The 21699-nt window shown below is 38.6% G+C and overlaps 2 protein-coding genes across 4 annotated transcripts; one reads left to right on the forward strand and one right to left on the reverse strand.

Annotated features, from left to right (window-relative positions):
- The first annotated feature begins 2382 nt into the window (after window positions 1-2382).
- Window positions 2383-8257, forward strand: LOC121906944 (Golgi reassembly-stacking protein 2-like). 3 transcript variants are annotated; one of them, XM_042426193.1, is made up of 11 exons: window positions 2383-2621; window positions 3912-4020; window positions 4795-4875; window positions 4984-5187; window positions 5306-5392; window positions 5477-5607; window positions 6350-6482; window positions 6593-6725; window positions 6892-6966; window positions 7084-7200; window positions 7489-8257. In XM_042426193.1, exons 2-11 carry the CDS (start codon window positions 3961-3963, stop codon window positions 7713-7715), a joined length of 1248 nt encoding a protein of 415 aa, XP_042282127.1. In that variant the 5' UTR covers window positions 2383-2621; window positions 3912-3960; the 3' UTR covers window positions 7716-8257. The 3 variants fall into 3 exon arrangements, with proteins under 3 accessions (XP_042282127.1, XP_042282126.1, XP_042282128.1); XM_042426192.1 differs by lacking the exon at window positions 3912-4020 and having other exon boundaries at window positions 2386-2621; XM_042426194.1 differs by lacking the exon at window positions 2383-2621 and having other exon boundaries at window positions 3912-3973.
- Window positions 8258-8487: 230 nt separating this feature from the next.
- On the reverse strand, window positions 8488-21434 carry tlk1a (tousled-like kinase 1a). Its single transcript, XM_042426191.1, is given in 24 exon segments — window positions 8488-9544; window positions 9670-9777; window positions 9864-9975; window positions 10080-10215; window positions 10393-10562; window positions 10652-10741; window positions 10917-11008; window positions 11095-11176; window positions 11426-11523; window positions 12023-12089; window positions 12290-12478; window positions 13517-13653; window positions 13753-13863; window positions 14028-14120; window positions 14234-14320; window positions 14416-14511; window positions 14696-14739; window positions 14844-14919; window positions 15371-15409; window positions 16706-16777; window positions 16898-17019; window positions 21163-21202; window positions 21204-21239; window positions 21241-21434. Coding segments are annotated over 24 exon segments (2325 nt in total). The 5' UTR covers window positions 21298-21434; the 3' UTR covers window positions 8488-9373.
- Window positions 21435-21699: the final 265 nt, after the last annotated feature.

The following is a 21699-nucleotide window of genomic DNA, read 5'->3' on the forward strand; positions in this document are numbered from 1 at the left end:
CAGAAAAATGTAAAGTTTAAAGTGAATCATTTATCTTGCCTGGTCCAGGTGGTGCTTAGTCAAACTGTACTGTTGACTAATTTCAATAATAACATCATCATATCTCATGGATTTATCATCTGTAAAATAACTGGTAATGGTAGATTAAGTGGTAAAAAGAACAATATTTATTACTGAATTGTGTGTGGAGTGGAAACGTACATTTTCAAGTAGCAGTTCCTTAAAAGTGTACAATAAAATATTTCAAGAACTGTACATGAGTGAATGTACATTGGCTTGGTCATTTCTAGAACAATATAGACAGTACCAGACAGACCTTGTGTGGCCACAAACCTTGAATATGTAATTACTGGGTCTATGGATTGACTTGGTCTCAGCTGTGTAAAAACTCTGTTAACACAGCTTTGAAAGAAAATTGTTAATCTATCTTGACATTTTAATGGTCAGTATTCAGCGACCTGAAACACTTGGACTGTATTTATAACTTGCAATTTGCTTATGAAGACATGACTTAACTTACTCTCATGGACTTGAGACCTGACTTGAACCTGTCTCAATTGACACTTGACTTGTTCCCTCCAAATTTTCCATTAAGTACACAGCAGATTATGCATTAGCTTCACTGTACACACCCAGAGAGATCCAGAGACTAACAAATACTCCTGTGCTGGATTAACAGTCCCTGCCATCATGTTTTCTGTGAGTCTTTGTGGCAATTTGATGAACAAATTGACTAATTTATTTAGCAAATAGGCACCATGTGAGCACAAAATAAACTAAAATAATTAAGGCCCAACACTAGATTTTGACACAGTGCCACAAGTTTAAGAAATGACACATCTCCAGAGTTTGACGCTAGAAGGCTGTTTTCACATTCACCTGGTGAAAGTGGAAAGTTTCTCTGCACTCACCTTAAATCTGAGTTTAAGATGTTTGGAAGCTAATTGTGATATAATATGCAATTTACAGAAGTGTGACGTGGAAACTTGAAACCACTGAGAGTTGACTTTTCATTGAAGTAGGAGACATATTGCAGTAATTGAACTTTTGAAATGAATAATATTAGCATATTCATAGATTGTGGATTTAGTGGATCTAAATTTAAGATTTTCTAAAGAGGTTATTGAACTTGTTTGTGGAAAAAACATATCAGACACAAATTATTATTATTCAAAGCAGAGTATTTTTTTAAAACATGCCTGGGGTTTATCTTTAAAGTCCCCCTTCACTGTAGAATATGTTTTTCTTCTTGTTCCATCAGTTGGATGTTTGAGCTTCACTGTGCAGAATGATGTATGTGCAGAGTTTGGCACTAGAAGGCTGTTTTCACGTTTAACTGCTGAAAGTGCAAAGTTTCTCTGTGCTTATTGAAAATCCATTTTTAAAGGGCGGGCCTACGAGCAGGATTTGTGACTTCACAACTAGTTTGGAAGCCAATTCTAGTCCAATATTCAACTTACACAAGTGTGATGTGCAAACTTGAAGCCTCCAGTGCACAAACACTGAGAATTAACTTTACAGTGAAGTAGGAGACATCTTGTTTCCAGCTGTTGAACTTTTGAGATGAAATATATTTGCAAGTTCATAGATTCTGGATTTTTTAATGAGGGAGAAGGAGGAGATGTCATTTCAAGGATTTTAACAAGATAATTTAACTTTTTTTGTGGAAAAACTATACACGAATTATTATTCAAAGCAGAGTACTTTAAATACATCTTAAAACATGTCTAGAGGAGATCTTTAAGTGATATTGTAGGATTCATCTTAGGTGAAATTGTAGTTTATTTGTATTAATTCCCTAACAAATTGCATACAGACATGCACTGAACCTCAGACATTAGGAGCCCCTACTCTCTGCAGCATCTTGTATGTCTGCATAAAGTGTGAGTGTGCCCGTGCTCTGAGCATTATAGAAATTGTGACCATACTATACTGATAATTGATTCTTTCCTCATTTAAGTCAAGTGCAAAAGGTGAATTGTCACGACAAGGGCAGAGCTGTTTTTAAGACCTTTGCTAAAGCTAGTTTACCAAATGCTGCAGAGCCCCAGACCCTAAGAGTGGGGTGAATACTCCTTTATCTCTTTCACATCAACCTGTATGAGTTGTTGTGAGGATATGCTTCAGCATAAACAGATGTTCCTTCTTTCTCTTTCACACAGGAACTTACTGTTCAGATGCACAAAAATGGTGTCTATGACTCAGAAGTTCACACAAGCAATTTTTTCCTATTTATACAATCATTTCCTCACACCCTCCACCTCTGGTCTAATCAATATACTTGAATGAGTCTCGGTGTGATATGAAGCAGGGGTGCACTGCAATGAAGGTTTATGATGTGAGCACTCATGCAGTGTATCAGGCAGCAGGGTTGTAGCTACCACAGGAAGTGCTGAAAAGCAGGAACCGCAGGAAACACTGCACAGTGCGGATATGAGCAGGTGGAGACCCGTCTGCTAACCACCACAGCTTGCCCACCCTCTCACACTCACATACACACACCTACACACACACACACACACTTCCAGACACACATCCAGACACATATCCAGGGAAACATGGGAGGGTCTCAGAGCATCGAGATACCAGGTGGAGGAACTGAAGGCTACCACGTCCTCAGAGTAAGAGCAGCTTTCATGTCGCGGTGATACATCGTCTCTGTTTGTTTGTGTGAGAGCGAGATACCTCCTGTTAGCTGCAGAGAGGCTAACATTGTACTTGTTTTACAGCTTAACACTGATATGTATGTAGTCATTCAGTGCGTATTTGATAAGGCACCAGACAGGCTTCACATACATGTGTTTGTCGCCCAAACAGCCTCTGAATTAATGAACTATCTGAGGTTAGTTACCGTCAGCTGCTAGCTGTCAAGCTACTTGCATGAATGTGTTGTTCTGAAGCTCCACAACAGCTGTTTTAAATAACATTTATTATACTGACCTGTAAGCATTGTATGCGCAGACTGTCTTTAGTAATTATTTCGTGTTTTATCTAACTGGTTTTCTTTTTTTTTCAACTTTATTAGTCAAATATTGAAATGCAAAACACACACAAATAATACAAGAATACAGTAAAAACCTTCAAAACAAACTGTCAAACATAAAGGACATATAGCAACATAAAATGCACAGGAATAGAGTCATATATTAGATTTAAAAAAAAATCCCAAAAGAAATAAGAGAACTGAAGACACATAAATGAATAAAGATTACATGTTTACATAAGTGAGTTGTGTGTTGTGAGGCACTTTTGTGGTTCTTCATGTGACTTAAAGACTGCAGGAGACTTCATTTCTACAAGGAAAGGCAGCAAACTAGGCGGGGTGTATAAAATTTGGGTTTGTTGTTATAATATTTAGCCATCAAAATATCAAAATTGACAATGTCCTTAAAGGAACTGTTCTTGAGTCGGAAAAATAAATAAATACCATTACTTCATATAAAGTAAAAGTATAAGGCTCATCAATGAAGCTGAAAATATGGGAAGCAAGTTCTTGCTGAAAGGTCTGAACCACAGTGAAAGATGAGGAATACATTCTCTCTAGTGATTACAAAAAGTACAAAGATCTGCAATGTCCATGTATTTTGCAGTAAAAGAATTAACATGATGAATACAATGTAGATTTTTAAAATGTATTTACTTGACCTTATTAGAAATAGAGTATTTATAAGGTAAAAGCCATTTTTTTCCCAATTTATGTTTTCAGTGATCGACGCCCAATAGAATTTACCTTTTGGAACAATTTTCTTTTGGTTGTGAAGAATTTCATGTATAAATGTATTGCTATCTTATCTAATTTGTCTTGTCTGTTCAAACTGTACGATGAGAAATTCATGACTTGTCAGTGATACCTAGTATTCTTCACATCAGACCAGTCAGTGCTCTTGGTGAACTCCTCTGTAAACTTTCAGGTTAAAACTACAACCTGCCAGAATAACCGGTGTGGCTACTTTGTATGACATGACAGGACGGGGTGTGTACATACATTCCCAAAACCTGTTGTGGTTTTTGAATGAAAAGGTTATGCCATTTACCATCACCTTTTTACACCATCCCTCTTTTTATTTTAATTTTTACTCAGCACTGCATCGACTACTTTCCTTATTAATTAATCTATGATCACACCATTTGTGGTATTGTGCATGCTGGCTCACTGTCACATCGTTAATGTTATTAGTAACACCTTTGCTTCTCCTATTTTGACAAGTCAAACTCTGCTCATCACTGCTGTTGTCGTTCTCTAGTGTTTAGCCAGTTTTTAAGAATTTAAAATCAGCATGATACAGCTCCACATTTGTGAGGCTTAATCCTCGTCTGTCTGAATATGTAAATCCTCAACATACAAATTTCTAATAATGGCATTATAATGATATAAACACTGGATGTGCAAATGTAAGCATCATCAATAAACCCTATTTTGGTACCACTGTCTTATTTTCCCCTCATAAGATATATCTTGAAATTTCCATCTATCTATGCTCTGCCTAATATTTTGAGTATTTATTTCATCTCAGGTGGATTTTGATTTAAAGAACACAGTATGTCATGTAATCCTGCAGCTATTTCAAACGTGTCACTGTGGACAATAAACTCAAATAAGCTTTGCAGATTTTTAAAGAGTAATAAAATATCTGCAATTACAAACAACCATCTGTATTTCTGAATAGTTTGGGGCACAATGTAAAAAGGGGAGATAATGTTTCACCACCTGAACTATCTCGTCTTCAAAGTACTTCCCAGAATTAACTGTTTCACATGTTTGCAAGGCTTTATTTTACTATTTTTATTTTACAGGTGCAAGAAAATTCTCCAGGTTATCAAGCAGGACTGGAGCCATTCTTTGATTTCATTATTTCCATATGTGACACGAGACTGGTAAATTTACTCTTATGGCTACAATAAAACTGTTGGACCTGCTTTATCAAGTCTCTATACAGCCATAAGTGTTATGACAGAAGATGTGAATGTGTTGATCTCTGACAGAACAAAGACAATGACACCCTAAAAGAGTTGCTGAAGATGAACGTGGAGAGGCCCATCAAGATGCAGTTATACAGCAGCAAGACGCTGGCTGTGAGGGAGACAACTGTTACACCCAGCACCATGTGGGGCGGCCAGGGGCTTCTGGGAGTCAGCATTCGCTTCTGCAGCTTTGAAGGAGCAAATGAAAATGTTTGGCATGTCTTGGTGAGCGTGCTAATCGGATACTGAAATATTAAAAGTGGCACAAAAGTCATAAAATAACTTTCAAAAACAAATGTAATTTTATTGCTATGACCTAATATGATTTTTTTTTTGAGTCCAGGAAGTAGAGCCAAACTCTCCTGCAGCCCTGGCTGGTCTAAGACCGCACGCTGACTACATTATCGGAGCTGACAGCGCCATGAATGAGGTACCTGCTTTGTAGATTGGTGGTTATGTTGACTTCAAGGTGGCAGCCGGCTGACCTGCTGTTTATTGTTTGCTCTTTGAACAGAGTGATGATCTGTTCTCCCTTGTTGAAACCCATGAAGGGAAGGAGCTGAAGCTTTATGTTTACAACACAGACACAGACAACTGCCGTGAGGTGGTCATCACGCCAAACAGCGACTGGGGTGGAGAGGGCAGGTAAGACAGTCATCAAGGAAATCAAACTTTTCTTCTTTTCTTGCCAGTCGAAAACTCTGTACCACCAGTCTTTGATATGTTCATGCTTCTATCAGATTATTAGCAGGATATTCGTTTCAAGTCATTTAGGAAAATAACTACGCTTATGAAACCCTTTAAGAAGACACTTTACAGGCCATTTCACTGACTCGTACAGTACCATGAAACTATGTAGGTGCATATCTGGTCCTGAACCTTTGCTGCATGGCTAACTCACCACTCCTAAGCATCAACTTTAAATGACAAAAAATAATCAGAAATATATTATAAATATAATATATAATATAAATTTTTTTAACAAAAATGCTAATAATAATGATGATAATAATAAAATTGTCAGGTGTTCGTCAGGATGCTTTTCATCACCAGAGTTATTACAGTTATATAGATTAGTGTTTAGATGTGTTGAAAGGGTTTTCATTGGTTTTTATGTAAACAGTTTTCAAATGTATTTCTGTTTGGGTCCAGTTTTCAGTCTGGTTTCAGTAGTTTTGTTTATTTCCAGTTTATATTCCAAAGACAAATAATTCAAAATTTAACATTTACATAAATTTTTCAGTTAGCATTCAGTGAAAATGAATCTTTGTGTCCAAATGTAATCCTATTTGACTCTAAACAGAAACTAAAAAACAGGTATTAGAGGCCGAGTTTGGACATGCTGAGGACGGTGGGTTTCTCCTCACAGCTGTGCTCGTCTCTTCAGTCTAGGTTGTGGGATTGGCTACGGCTACCTGCACAGGATACCTACGATGCCATTTGTAGAGGGCAAGAAGATCAGTTTCCCTGCACAGACTCGCAGTGAACCAGCTCCTCCACCTAAAGATGGCTTCACAGAGGTAACGAAACATTTTAACACATAAATAACTGCATCCAGCAGACTGAACATTATTTGGATGTCATATGAACTTGTGTACATCTACTGAGATGAAGTACTTTTGGTTACCAGGTCCATCTCTCTGCCGTCATTCCAACCGTTCCAGTTGCTGTGTCGTCTTCTGCATCGACTAGATTAGAACAGTCTTTCAGTAGCTTGTCAGTCAGCTCAAACCCGCCTGCTGTCCTTAACAGTCTGCAGACAGGTAAACTACACTACTATCTCTGGTAAAATATACTGTTTGAATTTGTGAGGTTGAGTCAGCAAAACAATGTTTGCTTGGTGGAAAATTTCAATTTAGACATCAAAATTGTACTTAAAAGAACAAAAACACAAAGGACAATAACATTCTGTAAAAAAAACTGTTTCAGGAGCTCCTACTGTCCCACTGTCCAACCACATCACCTCCTCACATCGTGTCCCACTGCCAGCCACCACACCACTAGGTTGGTACAAATTATTTTGGGGCTTATAGCTTCACAAGTCTGGTCCCAAAGCCAAACTTGCATGACGTTACTCTGCTAACCTGACATTGTCTAACTGCTATTCTATTTGTTGCACAGGCTTAATTCCTTTACCTGGAGGTCTTCCACCATTTCCTAATTTACCAAACCTTAATATGACCTTGCCAGATAGAGGCCACGTATTGCCACCTGCAGTTGGTGGATTACAACAACCAGGTATTTTGTTTTAAAACTTTAGTTTTCTTGATTATGCTTGAATTACAAATAATTTAATCTAAAAGGTTTGTAGAAATAAATGTACATTTTGCTACGTGTTAACGCTGAGACATTTTCAGCATTCTGTCAGTTCTTGAATCCATTTACAGTGCAGAAATGTGTTTTTATCGGGGGAAAAAATCCTATCTAGACCTAAAAATGTTTGCCTGATCGAATCAGGCTCTCCTGGGTAATGCTATCAGAACTTTCTATGTAGTAGTTGGAAACAGTTTGTGTTGTGCTCCGCAGGTCTTCCACCTCTTCAGCTGCCCAGTGTGGCTCCCTGCGTTACTCTGCCTCCGTCTGGATTTGTTCTTCCCCCCATCACTACTAATGCACCTCCTGCTGGTACACAGGACACCACGTCTCCCTTTTCCACTATCCAAATGAACAGCTCACTAACTAAAACTGTTATGTCATTACCAGTGACCACCTCTGAATCAATAAATATCACAATGTCTGCAGACTCATCTTAGCAGAGAGCACCATTTAAGGTTATCAGCTCTCTCTCAAGTCTGTATATAGCCACAATATATAATATACAATATAGCCTATTACTGTAGCTAGACCACTCAGCTGAAAAATTGCAGCTATACACACAGTTAGGACGTGATTGTATGAGCTCCAGAGACAGATTGGAACCAAGAGTCATTCGCACACTCTGGTGCAGAACAATGTTGTTAAATAGCTCAGAGCTTAGTCATAGTAATAGGTATATACTGTATATTAACTTTGACTATGTGGGCTTTTTGAACTTTGCTAAGAAAAACCAACAAGGTGACTGATAAATGTGAAGTCAGTATCTTTGCATCTCTCTTTAGGAGTCCAACTACTTAATATCTTCAGGGGAAGACGGGACAGTAACTTATACTACTGGGAATTTTCCTTAAAAAAAAAAAAAAAAAAAAGCAGGTTTGCTTGCTGCAGCATTGTAGCCATTAATTAAATGGTTTTGTTTTTGTACAAAATTTGTATGTACAGTGAGACATCTTGATTAAACTGATGTATTTTTTCCTAACTCTGCTTTCTGCTAAATTTTCATCTATATTTAGTGGTTTATTTCATATTTTGACCATCCTCAGTTAACCATGTCATGACGCAGTACCCAGCAAAGCCACAGAGTGTCAGTGTAATCTCAGAAAACAGAGGCTAATACTGGTAGATTGTGTATTAACTGGGTGATGAACATGAATGTTAACATTGGAATGAAAGATGATATATTTAACAATATCATTCACTGGGAGAAAAAAAGTTTCCTGGCATTTATTATTCACTCTTAGCAGAACTGTACAATTTGTACCCGAAGTGAAACATACAGCCCTTGAAAAAGTAAGAGCAACAAAGAAGCAAAATGAAACTGCTCCAGGAAACCACTTTCACAAGGGCAAATCTTAACTCTTTGTACATGTTACTGCTGCAGTTCAAAATTTGAAAATTCACCCTGTACAGAATATACAGTTTCCAATTTATTTGTTAATTAATATTCCTGCATAGGATTTTATACATTGTTATTTTTCTACATTTGGTTACTTTGTGCATTAAATGTAAGTATGCTGCCCCAGCCTATACGTCACTAGATGCCACTTGTATGCTACACATTACATTCTCATGGCTAAGTAACTCAAATTAAAGCCTAACATTTGTGAAAATCAATAGTGAGATCTTTGTAGTTCTACTTAACGATGACTGTCCTCTGCCTCACAGTAAATTAATTTCTAGCAGCTCAATCATTTGCACCCTGGCAGGACCACGTTATTTAATCTAAACAGCCGCTGCCAAGTCTCCCTTCGGCCCTTTAAGGCTTTATCCCTCTGCAACATCTGAACCGAGTGTCCAGTCACATTTTCTTCAAGGTACGTTGTCAGTTTCAGTGCTTTTGTCGGACCCTCTAAGAGGTCGATTTACTCATGTCCTTTTAAAACATCCCTTCACTGTCCCTCCATTGACGAAGCCCTGGTAAACAAGTAGAAGCCTGGCACAGGTCAGGAGGCCAGGTGAGATCTCCCCACCAGTGTCCTGCTCCTCCTGTTGCTGGCTGTTCCCTCCCTCTCCCACGAGTCTGAGCCTCTTGAGAAGTTCTGCAGATGTGGCAGCCCACTCGATCAGTTTACATTTCTGTCACAGTACAAGGCCGTCAGTATGAGATGATACTGGAGGAGGCTGGTCCTGAGCCAGCAGCATTCATCTGCAGATTTCCAGAGGAGCTTGACCTCCGCATATGAGGGAGCAAGTAGGGGTCACTTCCCAGCTGGTGAACATCGATCCGGTCCTCCTTCCTGTATGCTAGGCACCGCCTTATGAAGGCCTAAAGAGGGGGAGGAAATAATCCAAAATGCGTAGGTCATTTAGCAGTGTTCGTGTGTTTTAAGATATTTTTACTTGATAATACAATACTTGGCTGCATCCCTTTTGTATGCAAGCTCAACCAACCTTAGCTTCATTGCTGGAAACAGGCTTCACAGGGAATTGAACATCCGTAGCTTTGAGTATGGTATTCTCCTGCAGGATGTCCTGTTGAGACTGATTGTGGCCAAAAGGCTGCAAAAGAGGGAACAGTGCTTTATTATCAGGCAAAAATGACAAAATGTATTAAAAAAGGGACAAATCTGCATTGCCTTCCTTACCTTCCTTCCATACAGACACTGGAAAAAGATGACACCCACAGACCACACGTCCACCTTATTGGAGATCTTTGGAGGCTCTTTACCAACCACAAAACATTCAGGAGGCAAATACCTGGCCAGATTTTTAAAAGAAATTTAGTGTCTGTACTAGCCACCTTTTATACATTTCAAAGCACTTATGTGTGATTTATCTACATGTGGGATATTTCTTCTCACCAATAGGTCCCTGCACCCTGTGATGTGAGGTCCATCCCATCTACACCATAGTTGTCATCGTCCATGATTTTGGACAAACCAAAATCGGTGATTTTGATTTCCCCACAGGCTGTGCCGTCCACCAACAAGATGTTGCCTTGAAATCAATAATCAACAATGAGTCAACAGTAGAGGAAAAAATAGCAAATGATCACTTGAGACTACTTTCGCTCACAAGGTAACTGATACTCTGATATAATCTGATTTAATTTAACATAATTGATATATTCTTGATGTAATGAGAGTTATCAGTTATCCAGAAGGGTATGTTTACCTGGCTTAAGGTCATAATGGATGATAGGGGGTTTGATTTCATTCAGGTATTTTAGTGCGTTCACAATCTGCATGACTATGGACCGTGCCTCCTTCTCAGACATTAGCTTATGCTGCTTCAAGTAGAAATCCAAGTCATTGCCTTCGCAGTACTCCATAACGGTGCAAAACCTATCGGACGGATAAAAAGAATTACAGCCAACAGCAACCAAATGAAAATTGCTGTAAATGCATCAACAAGAATGCGTGCAGTGACTAACGTGTCTGTGTCCAGTGAGAAGTAGTCGTAAAGTTTCACGATTCTGGGATGGTCCAGCTCCTTGTGTATTCTGTACTCTCGACATGCATGCCTGTGGAATGGAAGGTAATTAATTTTACTTCCATTAGTAACCAAAGCAGGATCTGCCAGCTACTGGTGCTTATGAAAGAGATAAACAATACACTGGAAGTGAATTTTAATCAGGACAGCTTGTCTTAGTAAGTCAAGCTAAAACTAATTATATATTTCCATGTGGGCCAACATACTTGTGATAGTTCTCCTTTTTCTCTTCTCTCCAGTTCTTGTTAAGTTGATGGATTTTTACAGCAGCATATCGTTGCTCAATCAAGTCAAAGGCCTGTAGAACAAGCACACAAAAATTGTCTTAATCTTTGAAAACAATACTTGTTAACAGTATAATTTTATTTTGAGTTCATGACTTACCTTGTAAACTTCGCTAAAGCCTCCTCTCCCTAGAAGGTGTAGAAGCAGATATCGTTCGTTCAATGTTGGGTGATCTTTGAATCTTTGGATGGAGAAAAAAAAAGAAAGCACAGAAAACATTAAAAATTACACATATACAAATGTCTATGACAAATTCTTCACTCAGCTCTCTGTGCCAATGTAAGGCAGATGTGGAAAAAGACAAGAAAGCTTCATCCAGTTGACAGGCAACTTTACGTCACCACAGCCGTGGATGAGGATACTGGCCTTGTGTGTACATCATGTTCCAATGTCAATGCAGTAACTGCCAAAGAAATCAAATCAGACTCACTGTGAGCTGTCTTCGTTATTTATTCTCTTCAGCTCCCGAATGTGAAGGTTGCGCACTCTCTCCAGACGCTCCAGCTCCGCCTGGATCTCAGCTTCTTCCTATAAATGATTCAAGCACACAAATGCACAGAAGGAACTTTAATGCACCGACTACAAGGAGAGGATCTCATCAGAACCCACTTATACACAGTTGACTAGTTCTGTATTAAATATTAACAGCTGACTTGGTACAGAGTCTATCAAAGGCTGCCTGTAATGTTTATTCATTGGAAAAACAATGAAAACGTCGACAAACTACAGGCTCATTCACACTAAAGGAGCTGTGGTTCAGCTCAGGAAACAAGAGAATTGGGCTGAATGTTTAATTATCCTCATATAGAAGACAAAGATTTGCTACATTTAATAATTCACTGACTCCAATTAGATAACATCTTCTAAAATGTTTATCCCTATTACATTGTGGGCCCTGGATGAAGTTAATTAATACACCAAGTCCTAAGTCTGTGCTGAATATGTCGACAAACTCCCTACTGGAAGAATAACAAAAAGTTCTAATAAAAATTCTCCTTCTATTTGCCAGGATGAGTATTTGACAAACCTTCTTGAGATGTCCAAGTCGCAGTTTGAAGATCTCTTCCTGTTCATGGTATTCTGCTAGTGTCAGCCTTTCCAGGGTGAGACAAATATGGGGAAACAAAAACAAGAAAAGCATTTGCTTTTGTACATTTACTGTAGTTACTCACTTATTGTGCATTCAGTCAACCAACCAACACTGCTGCAGGCTGTTGAACTTGCTTTACAACTGATACTCTGTATTTCTGAGGAATGATTGTGCTGATATGTTTTTATGTACACAAGGACTTACAGCTGAGGTAGGCTGGGTTTTAGAAAGGGATCACTTTCTGCTCCATTCACTGCCTTGGTTTTGCGTTGCTTTGGCTCTGAGTTTGTGGTTAGTGCTTGGGAGTTGCTGGAGGATGGAGGTTTTCTCTTGGCCAGCAGTTTTCGCTGCCTCTCAATGTCCTCTCTCTGTTGGTTTATCCATTCCTGCTGTCTGCCGATGGAAAATAGAGCTTATTGTTAGAGCAGATTGATACCATCTCCCTTCTTCCATTTGTAGTCATGACTCAAAATATTCAACTAGAACATCTTATCAAAACACTGTAATAAAGATAAAGACTCTTTGGGCCAATGCATAGAAAATGGGGGTGGGTGGAGTTACTGCATCCAATTAAACTCCAGCTCATGTATAGAGCAGCTGCCCAACTCCTATAACAGCCTTCATGTCAAGTCTCATGTTTTATCTGTAAGACTTTATTGCCTTTACTAGAACTGAACTTTATAATGTGAGAGCAACAGATCTTTACAGTCCAAAAAAAAAAGTGTAATCCTAACTAGCAAACTCTTGCTTGGCTCCTGACGGTACCATGGTGGACACGCTGTATGGTTGAGGAAGTGGTGCCAGTATCTGATCCAGGAGTAATTTAGCTGAACTCATTCAGCACCAAAACTAGCAGAAACAGGGTAGGAATCATGCTGCAATGCTTCATGCTTATCAAGACTATAGTATTGTTTACACAGAATGTGTTTGATTGTTTGTAAATATTTTGTAGCCTGCCATGCAATTATTCTGTGTTGTTCTGTGTAAAAATCACACAGCAAAAAATAACTCATGATGGATGTTTATGAGGCAGCCCTACTTACTTAAACAATGAAATACTATTAACAAGTGCAAAAGTTGCCCTATACTACACATTTTTGTGAGTTAACTTGCTCCCTATAACAATTTATTGATAAGTTGTGACAGGAATTAATAATTGGAATTAAAAGGGCTGCAGTGGCGGCCTGAAGGTTAGAGAAGAGGTCTTTTAGCAGGGCCCTTAACACATAAACTGCTCAGTGGCAAACCGACCAGACTGAGGTTGTACTGGGCAGCTTCCAGGTATGAATGTGATATATGGAAAAAGAGGTCTTTCCCTCAGGATGATTAAAAGGTTAAAAATGAAAAAAATGTGTGAATAAAATATATAAAGCAATAATAAAAAATAGTTAATGAGTTACAGACAATGTCATTATTGTAAAAGCTTCTCACTTGACAAGGTTTTGGAAGGCATAGCCGTCTGTCCACTGTTCTGTGAATGAGGCTCCATGTCTCACTGTAGTGAAATGGCCTAAACGTAGTCTATCCTGCATGCTCTTCTCCCGGCAGGCCTGCTTCTCCTGGTTGCTCTGAAGGATAATAAAAAATATTATATATATGTTAGCAAGCATGTTTGCACAAACACATGAATGTTCAGTTTTCATAAGAATTAGAAAAACAATGTTTACCTTTTCTATAAGCAACTTCTTGCTCATGGTGATGCATTTATTCAAGCGTTCCTTGTACTTTTCAAGTAATTTTTGTTGTTCATCTATCTGTCTCCTGAGATCACAGTTTGCCTGTGAAGCAGGAAAAATGTCAAATCAACAGTCAAATTATATTATACTCCCAAACCTGTTTTATTTCCATGTATGACATTACTTTTTGCTTGGCACTACAGCAACATCACAGCTTGCTCAGGCCTTTCTGCAAGGTTGTAAATAAGGTGTGACTTCCTCCTTACCCTCAGCAAATCATCTATTCTCCCCTCCTTCTTCTCAAGGTCTAGATTCTTTGTACTTTCAAGGGCAGCCAATTTCAACACAGTAAGGTCAGTCTAGAGTGGAAAACAACAAAAGAAATTTTAAACTGCCCAGCAATCTCAAAAATATTTAAGAGCAACTAAAAAGAGCCGATGGTGGCCAGAGTATCCACGGTCATTCTCCTCACCTGAACAAATTTGACTGCTAGTTGCTTTGGATGCGTCATGTGGTCCCCAAAAGACAGACTAGTAGGAGATGAGCTATTTTGTCTAACCTGCAACAGAGGAGAGACGTCACTTCTGTTAAGACAGGGCGACACCAAATGGAGCAGCAAAGGAGATTTTGAGTACAACTTTTGGCACATCTTACAGCAATGCCCTGAGCGGAATGGGAATGCGAGTTCTGGGGCGAGCGAATCACTGGCGGGAGACCTCTCACAGGACTGGACCCGTTTCCTCCCTGAAACTAAAAGGAAAAGAGAGTAGAAGTGACATCTTTGCCTGACACTTGGTAACAGCAGACCCACGAATGGCTCCTTTTATTTCACAGTGCTGTTATTTTAGGGACAGTTGAACAAATATAGCACACATGACTCACTCTGCACTTCCTTTCAACAGATCAAACATCTGACGCCAAATGAAAAACTTACATCAAAATAATCACTTATTTTGGGTCCTCGCACAATTGATTTTCCTGTGAGGGAAAAGAAGGAAAAGAGTGTTTATTAAACTCTTTTAAAAGAAATACTGCAATAACTCATCTAGTCATAATTCATCTCTTAACAAAAAAAGACTCACCTTGGCTGCTCTCTGATTGGATGTCAGGTTTCCTTTTTCTGCCTCTGCTTGTTTCAGACTGTTTTTTCTCCGGAGTCTGAAAGAGAAAATTCATTCAACATTTTACAAAACAATCACTGCACAACAAAGCTGTTTTGATACTTCATCAATACTAGGACTGCTATCATAATTGCATCACAACACCACCAACTGTTTATTATTTTAAGTTGACAAAAAACTGAAGCTACAGTTACAAGATATACATACGCACAAGGAAAACTATATTGTGCATATAGAGTTGACTCCAAATGCATTAAGACTATGGATAATTATGATAATACTCCTGATCTCTATATGAGCAAAATTACTATGATTGATTTTGGTTATAACAACTACAGATTTTATTTTGCCTTGTGTAGCTGCTCCAATTGCAGTTTCATATTACTTTTCTTCTTTAGAAATAATATCTGAATTGTCTACTGGTATTATTTCTATATAATCAAAGCAAGTGACACCAATAACATCTTCAGATTTCATCATATACCCACCGAATAAGCAGGAGAACTGCCTCTTTTCACATCTGACCCCTATTAAGTGAGAAAGAAGAGAGAGTTTTAGGCCAAAGTTATGAGATAAAGGTTCCGTTTACAAAATAGTTAGAAACTTTTGCTACATGAGTATTTCATTACAACTAGACTCTTGATCAAAAAAGGTCTGGGAACTCCTGAAGGATGACCATAAAATAATCACCAAATTAATCACAGTTCCAGATCATATACAGAAAAACTACCATTTCACAACCACAAAAAATCCAACTTTGCACAGTCCAGGCATTTGTCAACAGGCGGTGGTCTGAGTATGTTACTTTTGCATCATTAGGAACAACGTCAAGGGAGTGCTGAGCAACTGCAACCAATTTCACTGGTAAATACTACAGTTTTTAATCTAAGAAATACATTGTTCCATTTAACTGCAATGTGTAAATGTAAATTCAACTGATCAAAAATATTCAATTAGAAATTCTATAAAACAGCAAAAAGCATTACCACAAAACAAAGGTCTGCAGTATGATGCCACAGCATAAAAGAACATGAAATATGAACACAGAGGTTCAGTTAGAAGGCTTATTAAATGGAGGACAACAAGGTGGTTGGCATCCTACACTGTGCAAATGCAGTGGTCTCACTGAAATGAGCGAGGAGGCCTTTGTTGGTCTGAATGCAGTCTTGCACCCAAGGACATATAGCCAAATGGCCAAGTAGTTGATTTTTGGAATCTTATCAAAGATCGGTCACATGTATTGTCTGGATGATGTTATTTTTATTTTTATTCCTAACTCACTGAACAGCACTAATGACCATTTACCTTGACTGCAATTTTCAAATATGGACCGTTTTATTAATGGACCAAAAATAAAAACAAACAAACAAAAAAGCCAAATAAAAACAGCTTTCTCTGATTATCTGAATATGAATAAAGATATTGTGCAAGCAAGCTTATGTTGAATATGTCAAGTTGTATTTGTGTTACTGAAAAGCAGAAACACTATGTATATATCTCAATCCCAGTATGTATCAATATCATATTTTTTTAAAAAGGTATTTAATGACACATATGGCAGCCAAGCTGCTCATCATGTTGGCCTACTTTCCAGGGGAGGAAAACTTTAATTTGGCAGTGTGTTGTCACTCATTAATTGGGCTCTGCTCCACTGCAATAAGCAAGAATCTAAACAGAATAGTTCTGTAGGTAACTGATGTAAACAGCTTAACTGAGATACCATCTTTTTAAAATAGTTAGTAGTCTGATTATTCTAGTCCATGTAAGTATAGTCAGTGTCAATGGGCTGTTGGGCAAACAGGAGCCAAGATGTGAATTTGTACCTCTGACTCCTTGTCGCTTAAGGATCCCAGGCTTCCAAAACTGTGATTTGAACATTCATTATTGGTCAAACCCTGGCAAAAGAAAGCAAGCATTTTAGGATAAAACTCAGCATGGACTCTGAACTTAAAATTTAAACAGATTATTCTACACAAATACTGAGAAAACACTGCTAAAAAAAAAAATTCACTCACTTTGGTTCCCCCACTTGTGCTGCCTGTGCTGCCCCCAGTGCTGCCGCTGACCCCGCCCATAAAGCGTGCCTCCAGCAGCTCCTGTCTCCGGGGGTCCAGGCTGTGCAGCTCCTCCATGGTGCCTGAGAAGATTAGAAACAATGCACAGTGTTACTCTGTTATTCGAGGATCCGCCTCATTGAGGCCTTTGAATACCCACTCAGGTGCAGATGACAGCAGCAATAAGGATGACAGCAGGGTTCTGATAAATGTAGCATCATGTATATAAAATTTATACCTTCTCAAACCCTGACAGGTGATAATTTTTTTTGTCAAAAACCAGTATATAGGGCAAGACTAAATTTATGCCTATTCCCTAGTGAAATTGTTTTCATTTTACCTTTATGCATCATTGATTGTGTTTACTTCTGTTACCACTAACAAATGTAACAGTAGCAGCTTAATAATGCTAAAGTTACAAAAATTATGTTAAAAAACACAGAGGAGAAGTTAAAAAGTAACATTTCTGTGCAAAACACTATTATCATGAGAGTCCAAGAGCAATGTTTTGACTGCTAGGCAAGTATGAATACTGTGTTCCTGTAGGACTGTTACGTGAGCTCCCTGGCCTTCAGTGTTGCTGCAGACTCAAGAGGGGTCTGCTTACTAAACCTGTGCTTTAATGAGACAACCATTTTGAATCTACAAAGGGCTAGTATGCAGCCTTGGCACTGTATCTGTGCAGACAGTTGGTAGGGGTTTTTCACATCAATTTTAGTGGAAAAAAACATTTCACAATGACAAAGTTTTCCTAATACTAACTGTAAAATCATAATAAACCCTACTTGTGGTGACGCACACATTAGTCAAATGATAAAAACGTAAACCAAATCTAGACTAACACACTAATGACTAACAGCCGCTTAAAGCCACACAACCATCAACGCTGATGGCAGCATATGGAGTAAGACTGTCTCCAAAAACTAACTGCAACATATGTGCAATTAGTATATGTATATGTGTATCAAGTATGTGAATGGGAAACCCTGCTGACAGGAGAAGGCATGCTAGGATGCCATCTAACTCTCCCAAGATAAATATGACTTCAGCTAATCGTGAGGCAGGAAGGACATCAATGCATCAGCAGTGCTGCAGAGAACCGACACAGAAACGCCAGATAATAAGCCAAAGACAAAAATCTCCTGTAGATATAAGAGAACAATAACTATAATCAGAACATAGTTGCCCAAATTATTCATGTGAAACATGTTCATTATTTAAAAGCCACTGATTAATAAATATACCCAACGTGTATGAGTTGTGGCAAGACAAATGCTACTTGTGCCAACGTCCTTGTTGTTATATGCAAATGATAAATAAAACCACGCATACTAAGTTTTATATCTTACAGCAATCGTCAGTCATCTTAGAGTTGGACAGTATAAGGTCTATAGTATTAGTGATTGTGCACACATTCCAATTTTTGTGTGCAACATGAAGCAACTTGAGAAATGTGTTGCAACCGGTAAGAGACACCGCCAACCCACTAAATAATACCAACTTGTGACTATACCCCTTGCAAAATATCACACACTTCCCCAGATCAGGACAAGTAAGATCATCAATTAAGTGCCCAAAAACAAAAAGCACAAAATCACTCAGGTCACAAATTCATATCACCGCCAGTCCATCAAGTCATCTTTTACACTCCAGAGAGAAAAAATATTCCCATCTACAGAAATTCCACCACATACACACAGTATATGTGTGTGTGGAAACAACTTATCAGTAAAACGAGGAAATAATTAAAAGATTAATTGATAATGAAAATCATTAATTGCAGCCGTGCTGTCATGTCAAATTTTATTAATACAGCCCAATATCACTACTTTGTCTCTAAACGTTACAATGTGTCCAGTACACAACACTCTCTATCCTTAGATCCTCCATTCAGATAAAGAAAAACTCCCCAGTCATTACAAATGAGACTGTGTACATCACCTGAACTTTGTGCACTGAAATGCAATCAAGTGGCAAGTCTAGAAACACACAATCATATTGAATGTAGGCCACAGCAGTAGAAGTACTTGTCTGACTGAAATTAATTTATGGAATGCATAAAATAACAGATATACTCATTGTCTGCAGTTATAAGCAGACTGAAGACAACAGTGTTGTAGTTTACTGGTCGACATTTCTGTACTGTAACTTGCCCACTTACTATATAAGTAGCGATCAACTTTTCAGGAGTTTGAAAATGTAAACTAACCTTTACTATTAACATGCTTTTCCCTGATAACACTCGGAGATCTCATTAACAATAATTACCCTCAAATGCTTAGAGACACTGTGCAAGGTAAAAAATTTTAAAAAAGCTAATAGGACAAATCTTGGTAAAAATCAGGCAACAGGTCAATTTCCTCTCGCTAAAACATCTAAAAGACAACAAAATAGGCTTGTAACAATCCCCATGATGTGTCTGTGACTTCTAATCAAATTGTCAGTCTATATGCTTAAGAAGTCATCTACTGCAGTCATCTATCTTATACAACTAAATGGACAATTGTATAAGATATTACCTGTGGTTGCTGCATGTGGTATCTTCAACAGTTATGAGAACTATTTTCTGAAATCAGTATATACAGCACTACTTACTTAATCTATGTATTCACCAAACCAAGCAGTTTTCTCACTTCCCAATGATTCAAATGAATGACAGTTTTCACCTTTCACCTCACTACAGTTTGACTAGAGAGTATAACTCATGTAGTGAATAAATGACTGGTATGTTCAGTGTTCAACCAGCCCTTTTGAAATCCTGTGATTGTACCTATTAAAAACCATCATTTTTACGAGAAGCTGTGGTTTCAAAACCCTTTCTACTGCAGCTGTTTGGTGCAATTTTGGTTTTCCTGAGATGGAGCCATTGCCATATCTCACTTTTCCCCCAGAACGTTATGCCAGTTTCACATCATAAACACAAATCATCTGTGTGGTTTCAAGGATTTCCCTTTGTTTCAGCATGAAGGCCTCATAGCTTAAGTATTATCTATATTTCCAAGCCCCTGCAGGACCAAGCGGTTGAACCCCTACAACTCTTGCTGTGGATGTCATTTTAACTCCATGCTGCTCAGCAGGGTGACCACCTGTTTATGGCAGACATTTGGAAAGTCTTTAAAATCTCTGACATAAGCTGAAATAGACTACTTCTAACAAGGTTCATTCAAATGTGACTTTAAAAAAAAAAGTCCCAATTTTCAATATTTGCAAGTGTCATACTGATGCAGGCAACCACCATTAATTAATGTCAATGAATGCATGTAACACTGATAATACCAAGACATGGAGAAGCTACATCAATGCCCCAATTTCAGTTTAAATTCTCCATCGTTTCAATATCTCCATGAGGGTGCAAGGAGGCATGTTTAACAACAATGACAACTACATAAGGTCACTAGATGTATAAAATAAGTAAGCAAGCATCAGTTCTTTTGATTGTATGTGGATTAGCGTGCTGCACATCCGAAGGAGACACTAAACACCATTTTGCACGGACATCTACACTAACAGTTAGGTCTTCAATCTAGGTTGATTGTGCTAAAAGGTCACATAAGGCTGCCTGCCAGCCAATGCAGTAGCAGCTATAGCAAAGGGCTATATGCAGACAATAACTAAATTTAACATTAGATGTATAATGTTGTTTTTAAAGACAATCTAAGACCCTTCCTCTCCGTTAACGTGATGTTTAACGTGAGTTACACATGCACGGATATTGTGAACATCGGGTGGTTAAGGGAAACACTACAGTCAACACATAAACGATGCTCACTTGCTACCAAGCCAGTCATATAATTAACGTTAACCATCACCAGAAATAGTTTAATTTCTCTCGTTGCAATTGCTGCTCCATTTCACATATCTACCATTAACTTGACTAGTGTTATCTCCTACAACGGCTGCATGCTTGGAAAAGGATGCACCGACTACAACAGTAACATTTCTGCTCTCGTAAAGGTTTATCGCCATTATGCACGTAGCTGTTTAATTGTCTTTAGGTTACTGCACTGGCCTGGGCACAGAAAGACAGTCCTGTGTCTTCAGTGCTACTAGCTAGCCAAACAGGCTGAATGGACTTTGGAGCTGACTGCAACGTTAACTAGCAAGCAGGGTTCGTCACTAAAGCTTTGCTCGGGTCATTATTATACCCTTCTCTTTCGTTCTGCCCCCAAAACGACCGAAACGAGCAAGAAGAAGAGACATATGCGTCTTAAATCGTTTCACGATACCTTCCTGGGCCTTCACCACTGCCGTGGTATGTTGCTGAAAACACAGTCCGTGTTGGGGACGTGGAGAGCTTGGACCAAAGATGGCGTCCCCTCCAAACTTCCACTACTTTGGACACTCATCAAGCTACTTTTCATGTGTAAGTACTGCTGCGCGTACGGTTAATCTTTCACGCTGACGATGAAATTAACCGACTAGAGAACCACCAGTTGTTTTTACATGGGTACAGTCGACTGCCACAGAGTGAAAATGTCTAATTATAACATGTTTGTGGGGCACGAACCTCAGCACACCTCAGCAGTGCGTCCTGGCTTCAGAGCCGCCTCTCCGTCTTCAAGTGGTTGCCTTGACTATGAAACGTCACGCATCGTGTGCAAAAATTCTTATCGCGAGGGGGGTACATCACATTCTCCTCGACGTCAATGACAACATGCAGAAAAACATGTAATATGTGATCAACTTACAAGTTATAAATACAAACACACATCAACTGGAAAAGGAAAGCCTACAAATCACTTGAAAATATATTATTCTATTTT

The sequence above is a fragment of the Thunnus maccoyii genome, chromosome 11 (assembly GCF_910596095.1).
Source record: "Thunnus maccoyii chromosome 11, fThuMac1.1, whole genome shotgun sequence".
NCBI classification, from domain to species: Eukaryota; Metazoa; Chordata; class Actinopteri; order Scombriformes; family Scombridae; genus Thunnus; species Thunnus maccoyii.

Bases quoted from the DNA above. Each gene is read 5' to 3' on its own strand.
- LOC121906944 (XM_042426192.1), top strand. From the start codon at position 2,559: ATGGGAGGGTCTCAGAGCATCGAGATACCAGGTGGAGGAACTGAAGGC. The intron at 6,483-6,592 runs GTAACGAAACAT...TTTGGTTACCAG, and splicing joins CTAAAGATGGCTTCACAGAG to GTCCATCTCTCTGCCGTCAT. The intron at 6,967-7,083 runs GTTGGTACAAAT...TTTGTTGCACAG, and splicing joins GCCAGCCACCACACCACTAG to GCTTAATTCCTTTACCTGGA.